General features: G+C 41.0%; 1 protein-coding gene across 2 annotated transcripts; it reads left to right on the forward strand.

Moving 5' to 3' along the window:
* The first annotated feature begins 7626 nt into the window (after positions 1 to 7626).
* Positions 7627 to 14235, forward strand: LOC136526890 (inositol-tetrakisphosphate 1-kinase 1-like). 2 transcript variants are annotated; one of them, XM_066519467.1, is made up of 10 exons: positions 7627 to 8197; positions 9740 to 9821; positions 9997 to 10071; positions 10293 to 10413; positions 10916 to 11008; positions 12031 to 12150; positions 12230 to 12406; positions 12618 to 12673; positions 12754 to 12838; positions 13789 to 14235. In XM_066519467.1, the coding sequence occupies exons 1-10, from the start codon at positions 8001 to 8003 to the stop codon at positions 13881 to 13883; spliced, it is 1101 nt and encodes a 366-aa protein (XP_066375564.1). In that variant the 5' UTR covers positions 7627 to 8000; the 3' UTR covers positions 13884 to 14235. The 2 variants fall into 2 exon arrangements, with proteins under 2 accessions (XP_066375564.1, XP_066375567.1); XM_066519470.1 differs by having other exon boundaries at positions 7629 to 8197; positions 9997 to 10029.
* Positions 14236 to 14480: the final 245 nt, after the last annotated feature.

A 14480-nucleotide genomic window follows, 5' to 3' on the forward strand; every position in this document is an offset into this window, starting at 1 on the left:
TGAACTCTAGGATGCAGCCACTGAGGGCTGTTCTGAGAGTGTGTTTGTCATAGGCCATGGGGTATAGGTCTCCAAGGTGGAGGACCTGGCTATGATCAAAGACGGATATGGGTGCTGACCCTTCGATGCCGATGAACTCGAGGTTCCCATGATGGATGCGGCCGCCGTGGGCTATTCCATAGGTGAATCCATCAACGGTGCGAGGAGCCATTGCTTTGTTCTCAACAACGAGAGTGCGCAACTATCCTCTACTTGGCGCGCCAACTGTCGATGTTTTGTAGACTGACTAGTGAATTTATATAAATATCGCACTGCTCTAGGAAGACGATGGTAGCATCCTAAAGATACGATGAGTTATACAGGTTTAGGCTAGAGCCCTACGTCCAGTGTCTGAGATGATCGAGTGCGTGTTCCGCGCTTGAATGCTCTGAAATTCTTACAATGGGGGTGCAAGAATGGTGGAAGAGGTAGGAGAGCTAGAGCTAGGAGATGGACTGCCTGAATGAGAGCTTCGAGAGTCCGATCCCATGGAAAGGTGTTCTGGCTGTCCTTATATAGAGTCCAGGGCCAGGTCACATACAGAGAAGAAGGTTCTCCCAACCGAGGGGTAGTGAGCCGGAGGGAGGGAACCTAGCTAACTTGGCTTACAAGTAATGTCATCTTGTAGTGCATGTTCGGGCATGGTTGTTGTCATGGTCTTGTGCCCACGTCGCGGCATGGTGTGGCATGGTGCTACTATGCTAGTTGTGGTGGCACTGTAGACACAGTGGTATTTCGCCAGCCGTCCTGCGTGATGTGGTCTTGTTGTGGCCTTCGTCATCGCCTCCTGATCTCCTTTGGGCATTGTATAGGAGTTGGTAGCCGCCCCCTGATCGTTGGTCATCTTACTGCTTGTGGAGCCGGTGGCCATGATCCCGCGCACTGGGGTCATGGCCTTTGTTGGCTTAGATGGCCTCAAAAGTCAAGAACGCCGTTGTGGCCTCCATCCCATAGTGAGTGGAATTGTATATCTGTCTTGTCGAGCCGTATTTGGATGGTGGACCACCGTACCGGCCACCACTGCTCGGCAGTGTTGTCTTATCTACGCTGTGTGGCGCAAGGATGGTGTCTGACCGGGTTGAGGGGACTGCTGTCCCCTCGGTCCTTGCGCGTGCATGCTCCTGTCAGAGCAGACGTGCTTGGCACTGCTCGATCTCTCCCCATTCCTCCTAGAGATCAGGACGGGGGAGAGGTGTGAGGAGTTGCGCGGCGTGAAGTGAAGGCTGGGGGAAGAGGTCGTGGCCAACCCCTGCCTTAGTGTTTGGTCCAGGTTTGCGTAGCTTAGCTGGGCCTCGATCGTTTGGGCTTATACTAGCTGATGTACCATGGGACGCCTGAGCGGCTAACTAATCGATGTCTTGAGATACTCGGGGTATCGTAACCCCAACACCATGTGTCCTGGCAATTGCAATGAAAACATCGATCTCCGGAAAGGGAGGTGAAGGGAGAGAGGTGCTCTTTTTCTCCTATATCTCCATCTCCACTAGCTACATCTAAAAGCTCTAAGCCTACATATTAAACTTCAAAAAATGATAGAATTATGATGATTTTACATGAGACAGGGAACAATTATATAACTTTTGAATTAAGAACCCCCCCTTGCCCCCCCCCCCCCCCCCCCACACACACACAAAAACCACCCCCAGTATATGCCATTTTGGGTGGGGAGGCACCATGGGACCATGTGTGTGTGTGTGTGTGTGTGTGTGTGTGTGTGTGTGTATATATATATATATATATATATATATATATATATATATATATATATATATATATATATATATATATATATATATATATATAAGAAAATCACCTATGAAGAAATAGGTTGTGTAAACTAGTTTCTAGTGGCAGTAAAAAGGTGGGAAAAGGACCCTCCAATAATTTTGTAAAGCAACTCACTATAGTTAAGCACTTGATATATTTCCCCCTTAATATAACTCATAAATATGCGTGTGCATTATTTTATTTGCTTACTATGTGCCCAGGCATCCCCTCCCGTGTTTTTTGCGTGGTCGTCCATTTCCCTCCCTCACCTGGTTTTCGAGTTATAGGGAAATAACTATTCGAAGTTAATTATTAGAGAAAGACAAAATTAGAGCTCCCTATCCATTTTATTTGTTTGTCATAATTATTGGTTTACTAAGTGATTTTACAGAAACATTTTTTAAGATGATCATCATTTTTCATTTGTACAGTCTGCATGATTAAGCATTACTTTATCTGTCCCTTTTTATCTGTCGTTCTTACATCCCGAGAAATCAAATAAAGTCAACTTTGACCAACCCGAGAAATCAAATAAAGTCAACTTTGACCAAATATATAAAGAAAATATTAATATTTATGGTACATAATTAATATCATTAAATAGAATTAAGAAAGTATGTTTGACCTGCACGTTTCCTATATCGACAAATATAAAGAGACTGGGGGAGTATGTTTTAGCAGAAATTCACATGCGTGCATGTACACGGAGGTGTTCATATGTATATGTGCTCGAGGGCAAGTAGCTAGTGGAGTGTGAATACTGATGACCTCTAAAGAGTAAAGACACAGACGGTGTCGTCGTAGTAATCAGCATCTCACTCATCGTCCACAGGGTACGGTATAGTTTTTTTTTACAACAACACCACACGGAGTATATTATATAATTAAAGCAGCCAATTTACAAAGAGGTCCTCTATGGAAGACCAATTTACAACAAAGTCCTATAACTAGATAAGAAGGCAGCAGCGTCGGTGGCGTTGAGGACGACGAATCCGTCGGCAAGGGGCTGCAGGGGCATCGAAGACGCTTGCACCCGGATGGACTGACTGCGCATAGCGTCGGTTAAGGGTGGGTATGTAGAGCCGTCGAAGCAGATTCATGGCGGCGACCGAAGAATGTTGTTGAAGCTGTCGCCGAAGATAGAAAAGGCTCAAGCCAGGATCCCAGATGGAGGCGGAGCTGTCAAACCAACGCCAGAGGAGGAGGTGCCTGCCTGAAGCAGGGAGCGGCAAGACTGGTAGCTGCAAGAAAGAGGTAGAGGCGTGCAGCAAAGGTTGCAGAGTGGAGAAGAACGGATCTCGGTGATGGTGAGTGGAGGTGGGAGCGGAGGTAGAGGAGGGGAGATCCGCATAGCAGGAGAACGGGTTTATTTTATTTATATTGACCATGATGGAGACGTTGTCGACGGCGAGGAAGATGCCGGTGACGGCGACAGCCAGGCACACACCCATCTTAGGGACCTCTACTGCTCTACAACTACTAGCTACTGAGTACTAGGAATGAGGGCCCCACTTCCTGCTGCTGCGGAGACAGGAGGGAGGGGGACGACGGGATCTGAATCTGGGTCACGGGCGCTGGAGGGTACGGTATAGTTGAACGAGCAGAGCAAGGGGGTGTTTGGTTGCCCCTCCTAAATTTTAGTCGTTGTCCCATCGGATGTTTGGACACATGCATAGAGTATTAAATATAGACTAATTACAAAACTAATTGCATAGTTTGAGACTAATTTACGAAACAAATCTTTTAAGCCTAATTAGTCCATGATTTGACAATATTTTGCTACAGTAAACATATGCTAATGATTGATTAATTAGGCTTAAAAAATTCGTCTCATGAAGTACTGACGAATTATGTAATTTATTTTTTATTAGTATCCAAACACCCTATATAACATCCTTTCGACACCTCTTCTAAATTTTAGTAGCTGAATCCCATCACCCCCTAATTTTGGCTGGCGACAAAAGCTGCGGGCCTTGCACCCATAGGCCGGGCGCGTGGCTTCAGACATGCATATGCAGTAGTGGCAGTATTCGGCGCAGCGAGCTTTGACACTGTCTGGCGATGTGTCGTTGAGGGCAACTGTGAGTGTGATTGTGTGAAGTACTCCCGCATCCTGGCTGAACTGTACCGCAACAAAATTCTGTTCAATCGCGCGCCCACGTCATAAAAGGAGATAGACATCGCCCACGTCAAAAGGAGATAGGCTATTTGGTTGCACGTCACCGTTTGCCACGTCACAACCAGCGACGACGCCACCAAACAAAAGCTGTTGTTTGGTTGGTGAAAAGGCTAAGACCACCACAGAAAAGAGAGTGGAAACTCGCCACAAAGTGTGGCGTTGGTTTTAGACGCTACGTTCACGGCGCCGCCGCACATGGAGTATGACAGGCTGTGGTCTATGACCAAATAACCCCTAGGCCACCGTTAGAAGTTGCATGCATCACCCCACCCCACCCCCCCCCCCCCCCCCACACCCACACACACACACATACACACACACACACACACACACACACATATATATATATATATATATATATATATATATATATATATATATATAGGGAGAGGCTATTCAGTAGCCGGCTACAAAATAAGTTATTCTGTAGCCACCTCCATTTACTATAATTTTATATACTAATTTACCATAATATAAATACATATTTACGATAGTTGGGTTACTATAACACATGGGGATATTTACCATAACGTTATATTAAACCACTTAGTAAGGAGTTACTATAATCTCGTAAAATAACATAGTAATTATCGTAACTCAAAGTGGCTACAGAATAAGTTATTCTGTAGCCAGCTACAGGATAGTAGTTCTATATATATATATATATATATATATATATATATATATATATATATATATATCATGGTGCTGCTTGCACTTGCTTTATTACTTGCTTGGCATCCAGCATGCATACAGATACACAGCTCTACCTTTTCCTTACGAGTATCATTCTCGTGCACCGCCTTTACCATGTACTACTTTGTGTATATCCGATCCGATCAAGTATAAAATTCTTAATATAGACTTATACCGCTACTCTCTCCAAGCCAAATTATACATTTTAACTTTTTTTATTTTTATTATATATCTAAACATAATTTGTATCTAAGTGCATAACAAATCTATGTATCTAAAACATCTTGTGATTTAGAATAGCGGGAGTACTGTCCAGGCCATTTTTCAACAATAGTAAAAACTGACTTTTAGGTGTGCATACTGAATTGCCTCTATCTAAGAATATATTGAGACTTCCATTGACCTGTTCCCGGTCACCGACTCACATACACGTGCATTATATGACACTTCGACAAACCATGGCGCCTTTCGTCCTGTTCGTTTAGCTTATAAGCCATATTTTTTTAGCCAACGAATAATATTTTTCTCTCATAATAAATCAGCCAACGATACTTTTAGTCATGGCTTCTCAGCCAAACAAACATGGCATTTGCATTTAGTTTAAGGCGGCGTCCAACTGAATTATGATTTTCAAACATTGCTAGTTAAGATTCAATCTGACATAGAGCCCGTTTCGCTTGTGTCCTTACCTAGCCAAGCAAAACACTGGTGCACCATATTTATGGATTAATGGATACATGCCTGTTTAATACCAGGGTCTAATTGTTGCTCCCTTCATTTCAAATTATAAGTCTTTACAGATATACTTACGACAAACTCAATTAGCATTAAAAGATGGTTGGGTTGTAAATCTAGTTATACATATTTTATCCACAAATACTTTATACAATTTGAATTTGTTTTATTCAAATTTTTAGATTTTGACTTTGTTGAATCCTAATAATTTTTATACAAATCTGTTTGACAAATTTCTCTTTGGATTTAGGTGGAACCTCAACTAACCCGACACTAAATAGTTATTTCTAGAAAAAGGAAAACAAAACATAAAGAATCATATAGTATTCAATCATAGTCAAATAAGTACTCACTTGTTCTAAATTGTAAGTCTTTTCTATTTTCTAGATATATAGCTTTTGTTATGCACCTAGAAATACACAATTGTCTAGTTGCATCGTAAAAGTTATGTATCTAGAAAAGGTAGAACTACTTACAATTTAGAATGGACCGAGTACCACATAAGACATAAACATATTGCATTCTTAATCTTATTTTTAAAATGTCACTATTCAAGAATTTTGGATAAATTAAGGAGTCAATAGAGAAATCGATTAATAACGGCATAAAAGTCAATGCAACCATTACTAGTGCATAAAAATGGCTACGACCGGGAGGGAAAACTATGCGAAAGAAGATTCTTATGCTATTATATAGTTTCAACATCCATAAATACTTGAAGGAATATACTGGTGCATAAAAGGCATAAATTTAATCAATTATGCTATTTTTGTGCCATCGGAGCAACTCCTTTGTGTCCTCATATCTAGCTGCCTCTCCCGCCGCATCATCTATCACATTCTCTGATTGTACCACAAATTTGCAAGTCAAAAAGTCCAACTCTCAACGCTGCAGAGTTCCTTTCAAACATTCTTCCCCTAGCGCAGTGGTTCTTTGTCAATATTATTGCACATAATCTATGACAGTAGAAAGTTGGGAAATCAGGAAATTGAGCTATCTACAAATTGATTCAGACAGAAGCTACCTGTACTTATATTGAAAAAAAAAACTCGGGCTACGGGGGTAGACACCCCGGGCTATTTTAGGTTAAGGCAGATGACTTCTCACCTAGCCTGAGAAACCCCCCGACCCCCATGCCCCGCCCGCACACAGGGGCCCGTTACCCGGTCAGAGAGCCGGCCCATTTTACCTGTGCTTTGGGAGCACGGGACAAGCGAGGAGGTTTTTTTCCGCACCGCCAACCAGAAATTCGCTTGACCAAGGATTCGAACTCTGGTCACGGTGGACGCCACCCGGAGGCTTGACCAACTGGTCTAGCAACCGTACTTATATTTGACAAAAAGTCTTTTTCCCCCATCTCGTACATGTTTGTAAATTTTACAACTTGAATTAGAGAAACAACAATTCCCTCTTGCCTCCGAAGAGATGTTGCATATTTGTACCATTTCAATTTACTATCTTATTCTATGCAAATATATGTTTTTTTTGGCCTCTATGCAAATATATGTTTCTCAAATGCACCAAAGTATCTTTCATTTTACTATAAAATGGATGAACATATAATAATATATAGGATATGTAAGTTTCGTATTATAATCCTCCCACCATTCCAAGTTGTAAGGGTATATTTGAAACACAGGAATTTCACGAGAATCACGCAGGAATTCACACCAATCAGTTCAGTTTCACAGAAAAAACTCTTATAAAAAAAATCCACAGAAAAATGCAAAGACCATGATTTTTTTTCTCGTGTTCTAAACAGGCCCTAAGTGGTTCTGGCTTTTTCTAGATATATAGATTTTATTATGTATATAGACATGATGTATGTCTAGATGCATAACAAATGGTATTTAGAAAAAAAGCTACAACAAGTTACAATTTGGTAGGAAGGGAGTATAAGGGGGTGTTTGGGACTGCTCCACAAACTCTGCTCCACAAACTCCACCGTGGAGCAGCTCCACAAAAAACTGGAGTTTGTGGAGTACCTCTTTAGGTGCTCTCACAACTCCACCCTTTTTCCTGGAGCAGAGTGCATGGAGCTAAAACTGTTTGGCTAAAAAACGTGGAGCAGAGCTGAAAAACGTGGAGCGGAGTAGTCCCAAACACGCCCTAAGTCACGCATGTATCTGACGAGGATAAGAAGACGGTCAGCCGTAGAGGATCCGAGCAGCAGTCCTGTGGGCAGCCGTAGAGGATCCGAGCAGCAGTCCTGTGGGCCGTGCCGTGCCGTGCTCTTGCTGTTGCTCCCCCTTCGTCGTCTACAAATACCCTCCCGCTCTCCCTGCGCTTGCTTCTCCTCTAGACTTCCCTTTCTCTCTCTTCACACTCGCCTCGCCATTAAACGCAAAGCTCCAAAAAGAAAAGAAACAAGAAAACACTTTGTGCGAAAAAAAAATCATCTTCTCTGCTCCTATCCCCTCCACTCCTAAAATCTTCCATCTTGAACCGTCCCTGTCCGCGAATTACTTGCCCCCGATCGCTGCCGATTTTTTCCTGGATTTTCTCCGATTTTTCGAGGTATTTTTTCGTTGGGGGGCGGTTCCATTGCCATTCCTCGACGGGGTTAGGGTTAGGGTTTGCGGGGATGAGGGTGCACGGGGAGGTGTCGGACGATGAGGCCGCCGCCGCGGCTGTAACTGTGGTCGGGGAGACGGTGCTGCCCTCGTCCCCGCCGCCCGCCTCCGCTGCGGGGCAGCAGCCGCAGCCTCTGGTGGTGGGGTACGCCCTCACCAAGAAGAAGGTCAAGAGCTTCCTGCAGCCCAAGCTGCTCGCGCTCGCCAGGTAAAGAAAGAAGAGACCCGCTGATCCCCCGCGTCAAAGCCTGGAATCTTTTGTGTGGTTCTCTCCCCCCAGGAGAAGAGGCGTGTGGGGTGCTGTGGACTGTGGTGGCCGATTTGGTTGACTGACTGATAGGGATGTGGTTTCTGTTCCATTTATTTTTTCTGGACCAACGCAAACGAAATGGTGTGGTTATAGGCTTGGGTGGGTGGGGAATTTATTAAATGTTCTATCTGCATTCTGATCAGACTATGTTGTTACCCTTGTTGGACTAATCCTCGAAAGGGAAGTGAATTTTGTTGATTCAGTAGGGTACGAATTGGGGGGAACTCATTTTATTGTTAACTGTTTTAATTTCTGTGGTTTTGGATGGAATGGGATGGAATTGACTGCGTATTCTCTGTGGACCCGATCTCGTCACACTTGAGTGCATGCCTAGTGGCTTCTGCATGAGTTTCCATAGCTTTGGACTTGGGGGGCATATTATTTTACTAGTGTTGGAAGCAGTCTGGGAGGCTTGCTCGTCAAATGTTAATTCTAATTCAAGCTTTCAGTATCCATCTAATTTTATATATGCAAATTACATTTGGATGGCATCTTGGATTCTCATGTTGGAATATTCTTGTGGATAACTACATCGCATGTCTTGGATATGTGTTTAAAATGACCAGATGACCAAAATAATCTGCCTTGCTGTTTGGCAAAGTCTAAAACTTCTTGAATTAAGATTGACCCAAATTATACTACAATGTGGATATTATGACTTGACAAAGACTTGGTGCGTGCTCACATCGATAAAAGATGGTGGAAAAAGGAAATGAAATAATTGGAACAGGGACATCTTTGTTATCTCTGTGAGGAGAAGAGAATTATTGGGTTTCAACTCTAGCCTACCCCAACTTGCTTGGGACTAAAAGGCTTTGTTGTTGTTGTTATTGTTTTTTGTTCTTTTGAAGCATAGTTTGTATAAATTTTGCGTATTTCAATAAGTTTCAAGCATTTGACTTCTGAATCAACTATGTTTATTGTTCTAGATTTGTTTATTAAAATTATGATGTCTCATCATGTACTTGAAAATAGGAAAGGTTGGATGCTTATGGTGCATTATTCTTTGTTATATTGGAAGAACATGAAGTTTCTGAATCAACAAAGCTTATTATGAAACTTTGATTATATGTGGCTTGAGGTTGCTACAGGGATATAAGATCATACAAAAACAGGCTATATTATTTTGTCAGTACTCAACCTTAAGTTTACTTTGAATAGGTTTATATATTATTTCTTGGTTTCCTTGTTCAAAATCAAGTAGAGCCTACGTAACACAGGAAATCTAAAAATTTGTTTCCAAGATGTGATGATCCTTTCTACTCCAGTTTCATAAATATTTTTTTATTATATTGAAGTGTTGAAGCTGCCTGAATATTTTTTCATTTGTTGCTTTTAGATGATCCTGCTAGTTCATGCTTGTTAATATGATCATTATACTCATACTTGCCTTGATTTTATACAATTTGATGAGCCTTTTGTAATGCTGCATTTGTTTAGGAAGAAAGGCATTCAGTTCGTATCAATTGATGAAACCTGCCCTCTCTCTGAACAAGGTCCATTTGACATCATTTTGCACAAGGTCCATCCCTGTCTTTCTCTTGAGGTTCATTAAATGAAATCTTGGATATTGTAGTTTTGGTTATCCTTTATTTCTTGCATAGGTTCTTTTGAACATCCAGATGCACTTCTCTGCTTTTGTACTCCCATGCTGATTTTGTTTGCTTTGACTGAATTTCATGCTTTCTTTTTGTCAGCTTACTAGTAAGGAGTGGCAGCAAGTTTTGGAGGTAAGCTCTGAGGACCAAAGCGGAAGCCTTCTTTTATGCCATGTATAGTTGTGTACACCTCCTAACAGGGTGTGCATCCTGTGTAGCTACTATTATGTTTCTCGTGTAGTTGTTTCTATTCACAACATGCATTTAGGCATTATGTTTCAGTTAAAAGCATGATTGCAACATTATGAGACTTACTGCAGTACTTTCACATTAAACATTCTTAATGTAGACTATTGTGTTTTCCTCTGCAATTCAATTTTTTCATATTCTTGAAGGACTATCGTGAAGAGCATCCAGAAGTGACTGTCCTCGACCCACCAAATGCTATCCAACATTTGCACAATCGCCAATCAATGCTACAAGAAGTTGCTGATTTGAACTTGTCCAATGGTTATGGTAATTTTTCTTACTGTGTTGGCATTCATGTATTAGCAAATAGATTTATGTGATGAGCTATCTTTGCTCTTAATTATATTCTTTTAGTGTAAGTTAATTTGATATGTTGTGATCTAGACTAGAGTAACATAGTAACAGTGACCCTACTAATCCTTAGAGAGGGAGAGGGGGCGCCATTGCAAAGACACAATAATGAGGAAACGAACTGTGCAATTGTTGATGTGCTCTCTTAAATTTAACTGGTATTAGGTGAAATCCTAATCAGTCAATTTTATTATTGGTATTCTTTTGGAAACTATAATTGTATTGGCTTGCAATCAGAGACACTGCTTAGTTGGATAGATCTACTTTTGAACATTCATAATGATTCTTTAGCTTGCTTAAAATGTAAAATTACTATTCTTATATTGCCATGTAGCTGGATGAGTTATGTACCTTTTGTTCTGGGGAAATAATATCTCGAGCTTTTCTCTTTATTATTTCTTGTGATAAATTATTGTAGGTGAGGTTTGCGCTCCACGACAACTAGTCATCATGAAAGATCCGTCTTCCATACCTGATGCAGTTGCCAAGGCTGGACTAACCTTGCCTTTGGGTGAGTAATTCACACCTTCCAATTATGTTCATGTTACTTGTCAAAGGAAAGACCTGAGAATATTATATAGAAAAATATGAACTCCGAAAATGTACTACACATTGAATTTTATGCATTGAGCCTATCCTGGAATATTTTTTACACCAGAGCATCTCAACTTTACAATAGGGGCACAAATAGTTGTTTTTTAAGTGAGCCATTGACAGAAATTTATGTGTTTTGAGTAAAATATGACCTGATGTTACGATGATCTAGAATTAGTGGCTTTAATTTTTTTGTTATGAGTTTATTAGAGCTAGTCTTCCTTTGGTGATTTGCTATTAGATGTATAATTAATCTATCTCTTTGTTTTTGAATTAGGTCTATTCCTGTAGTTTTCTTTGTGTGCTTCATTGCTGTATGCAAAGTGTACCTTTCAAGGAAAAGATGCAATTATCAAACTAATTAAGAGTTTCAATCTCTAGGGTTTTTTTGAGTCAATGATATGTAGAATTATTTCAAATCTTTTGTTCAAATTGGTTTACATGTCAAGGAAAAGATGCAATTATCAAACTAATTAAGAGTTTCGATCTCTAGGGGTTTTTTGAGTCAATGATATGTAGAATTATTTCAAATCTTTTGTTCAAATTGGTTTACATGCTAGCTTGTTAGTGTTTACCAGGTGAGTAATTAGATGGGAATGTAGGTGAGGCTAGTCTGGCTATAGAGTGTAACAGGGATATTTGCTGTTACAAAATTGCTCTCGTCCATTATTCTTTCCAATTCAACTAAGTAAGAATGCAACAACATATGGTTTGAAGAATTCTCTTGTAAGCATTTAAGTTTTACCTCCATTTCCAACTTGACTAATTTTGAAGGCCGTTTGAAAGATCTCTCGTAATGACTAAGTTTCACCTCCATTTATTTTTGGTTCTAGCTTGCCTATGTTTTATCTGTTATTGTTCATAAGCTGTATCAATTCAGAACATGACAGGGTAAAATCCTGGAAGTTTCTGGTGTAAACAATAGTCCTTGTTTTGCAGTTGCCAAACCATTGGTCGCTGATGGAACATCAAAATCTCATGAGCTATCCCTTGCGTATGTGGAAGCATCGTTGGCTTTGCTTGATCCTCCTTTGGTTCTCCAGGAATTTGTCAATCATGGTAAACATTTATTTCTTCTCCTGTATGTATTTGCAAAAATATTTGATCTATGCTGAAACTGATATTGTTGTCTGTACAGGTGGGATCCTATTTAAGGTATATATTGTTGGTGAAACAATACAGGTTGTCCGCAGGTTTTCACTTCCTGATGTCAACACATATGACTTGGGAAACAATGACGGCATCTTTCGATTCCCAAGAGTTTCCTGTGCTACAAATAATGCAGAAGATGCAGATGTTGACCCTTGTATTGCAGGTAATGCTTCTGTGCCGGTAAAATCAATTTAAAGTCTTCATTGGTTTAAGCTATTGCATTCTGCTTCACCTAATGATTGACCTCTATTATTTTTTTGTCCGTTAAAAATATTGTATTGAAGCTGTTCAGTCTCTTAGAAGAGGTGTGTACTTGTTAATTTCCCTGTTAATTTTATGGTTTTAACTGATGACACTAATTTCTCATGTGACAGAACTTCCTCCAAAGCCACTTCTAGAGAAACTTGGCAGGGAGCTTCGACGCCGACTGGTATGAGTAAATCTCATTCATATTAACAATATGCAACTCTTGACATTGATTAGCTCACCTGACACTGTATAATTTATCAGGGTCTTAGACTGTTTAACATAGATATGATTAGAGAACATGGAAGAAAGGATCGGTACTATGTCATTGACATCAACTATTTTCCTGGTAAGTTATTCTTTTCAAGATTGTTTGTTGCCTCTACTTCCCTCCTGTGTGTTTTTGTGCACACAGAGGCTAATTATAATGGGTGCAGTTTGTGGAGTCTCTAACTTTCTTCATGACTGCTCTCTTGTTAGATGAAATTTATTTCCCTTCAGTGTATGTCTCAGGTGTAAATGTTTATTTTGATAAGATTTATTGACATCATATAGCTATTATATAGTAGTAGCTGGGAATACTGCTATGGCTGCATTTGTATAAGACATGGTTGGATGGGTGGCCTAACCTTAGCCAGGTTAGGACCCTTGGCCAGGCCAGCCAAGACCTGGTTACTCATGCAAAATGGGTATGTTTGGTTGGGTCATGGGTACACATCCTAGACTGCATTGCTTGAGGTAGTGTTTGGTGGGTTGTTTTGTGGGCTGGCTAGGCATCTGTACAGGCAGTGGAGCCAGGGGTGGAGGCCCAAGTTGCACAAGCTGGTCCAGGCCCCCAATAAATGGTCAATTTCTCATTCTGATAGAGCCAGGCTATCTGGTCTCTGTTGCACAACTCAAACCTGGCTTAGGGGCTGGCCGAGCTAACCAAACATGCTGGCCTTGCATTGTTCTAGCCTGGGTAGCCCCCTTAGTATCCAACCCCACAGACCTGCAGTGGCCAGTGTGCCATGTTATGCACATGTTTAGCTACATATGTGTTTCTGGGTGAAATTTAAAGATACATAGAACATGATGATTTAGATGAATTCACACGTTTGGCTTTATTGTACATGAGATCATAGCAACGTCTTTTGGATAAAGTTGTACATTTCAAGATCTGTTTCACAAATCTGTTGTTGCATAAGCTTGTTTACCATTTCATAATTGCTCTCAAAGCATATATGTTGCGAAACAAAGCGCGATATTGTTACAGTGTCATGTTTCCTGATTGTTATTGTTATGGCTTAAATTCTGCAGGATATGGCAAGATGCCAGGATATGAGCACATATTTACTGACTTCCTGCTAAGCCTCGTGCAAAGCAAATACAAGAGGCATCTAAGTGGGAGCTGAAGCTTAGAGAAGATTTTCTTTTGAGATGGAGGCTATTAACAGATGCCAGCCAGGCCATGTAACAGTGGCAACTAGATAGGTTTTACAGTTTGTACATAACAAGGGGATGGGTCTTAGCATGAACGAGGTACCGAGGCCTTAACTGAAGGCACATACCAGAAATCCGGGAAAAATGCAGTATTTGGGCCGGGGCAGTATCTGAAGAAAGGTTCTGGCTCCGTGCCCAGCCTGTGTAAAATCGTTTAACTCAGTGCCCAACCTGTGTAAATCGTTTTACTGAGTGCCAACCTAGGCTTCTTTGCAACAAGGTGTTGTAGCTAGTCCGTACAGTTTTTGCTTTCATCTTTTGTTACCTGACTGATGCATCGTTCTTGACTCTTGATTGAGTGGTCACCTAATTTTGCATAGGACTCAACATCTGACAACTGAAAACTCATGCATCCAGTTAGCAATGTCTGCTGACAGTCCCCTTGAGACATACAGCACTGCGTTGGTAACACTTTCCAGAAGCATTTGGTATCACGCGTAAATTGACTTGTGAACAGAGAGAGGTCATCATTTAGCTTTCAGTCTTTTATTTACAACATACCAATGCAG

The sequence above is a fragment of the Miscanthus floridulus genome, chromosome 2, assembly GCF_019320115.1.
Source record: "Miscanthus floridulus cultivar M001 chromosome 2, ASM1932011v1, whole genome shotgun sequence".
NCBI classification, from domain to species: domain Eukaryota; kingdom Viridiplantae; phylum Streptophyta; class Magnoliopsida; order Poales; family Poaceae; genus Miscanthus; species Miscanthus floridulus.

Excerpts from the sequence above, each read along its gene's own strand:
- LOC136526890 (XM_066519467.1), top strand. The coding sequence starts at position 8,001 with ATGAGGGTGCACGGGGAGGTGTCGGACGATGAGGCCGCCGCCGCGGCT. Across the intron at positions 9,822-9,996 it reads TTGACATCATTTTGCACAAG|CTTACTAGTAAGGAGTGGCA; the intron begins GTCCATCCCTGT and ends TCTTTTTGTCAG. Across the intron at positions 11,009-12,030 it reads TGGACTAACCTTGCCTTTGG|TTGCCAAACCATTGGTCGCT; the intron begins GTGAGTAATTCA and ends CTTGTTTTGCAG.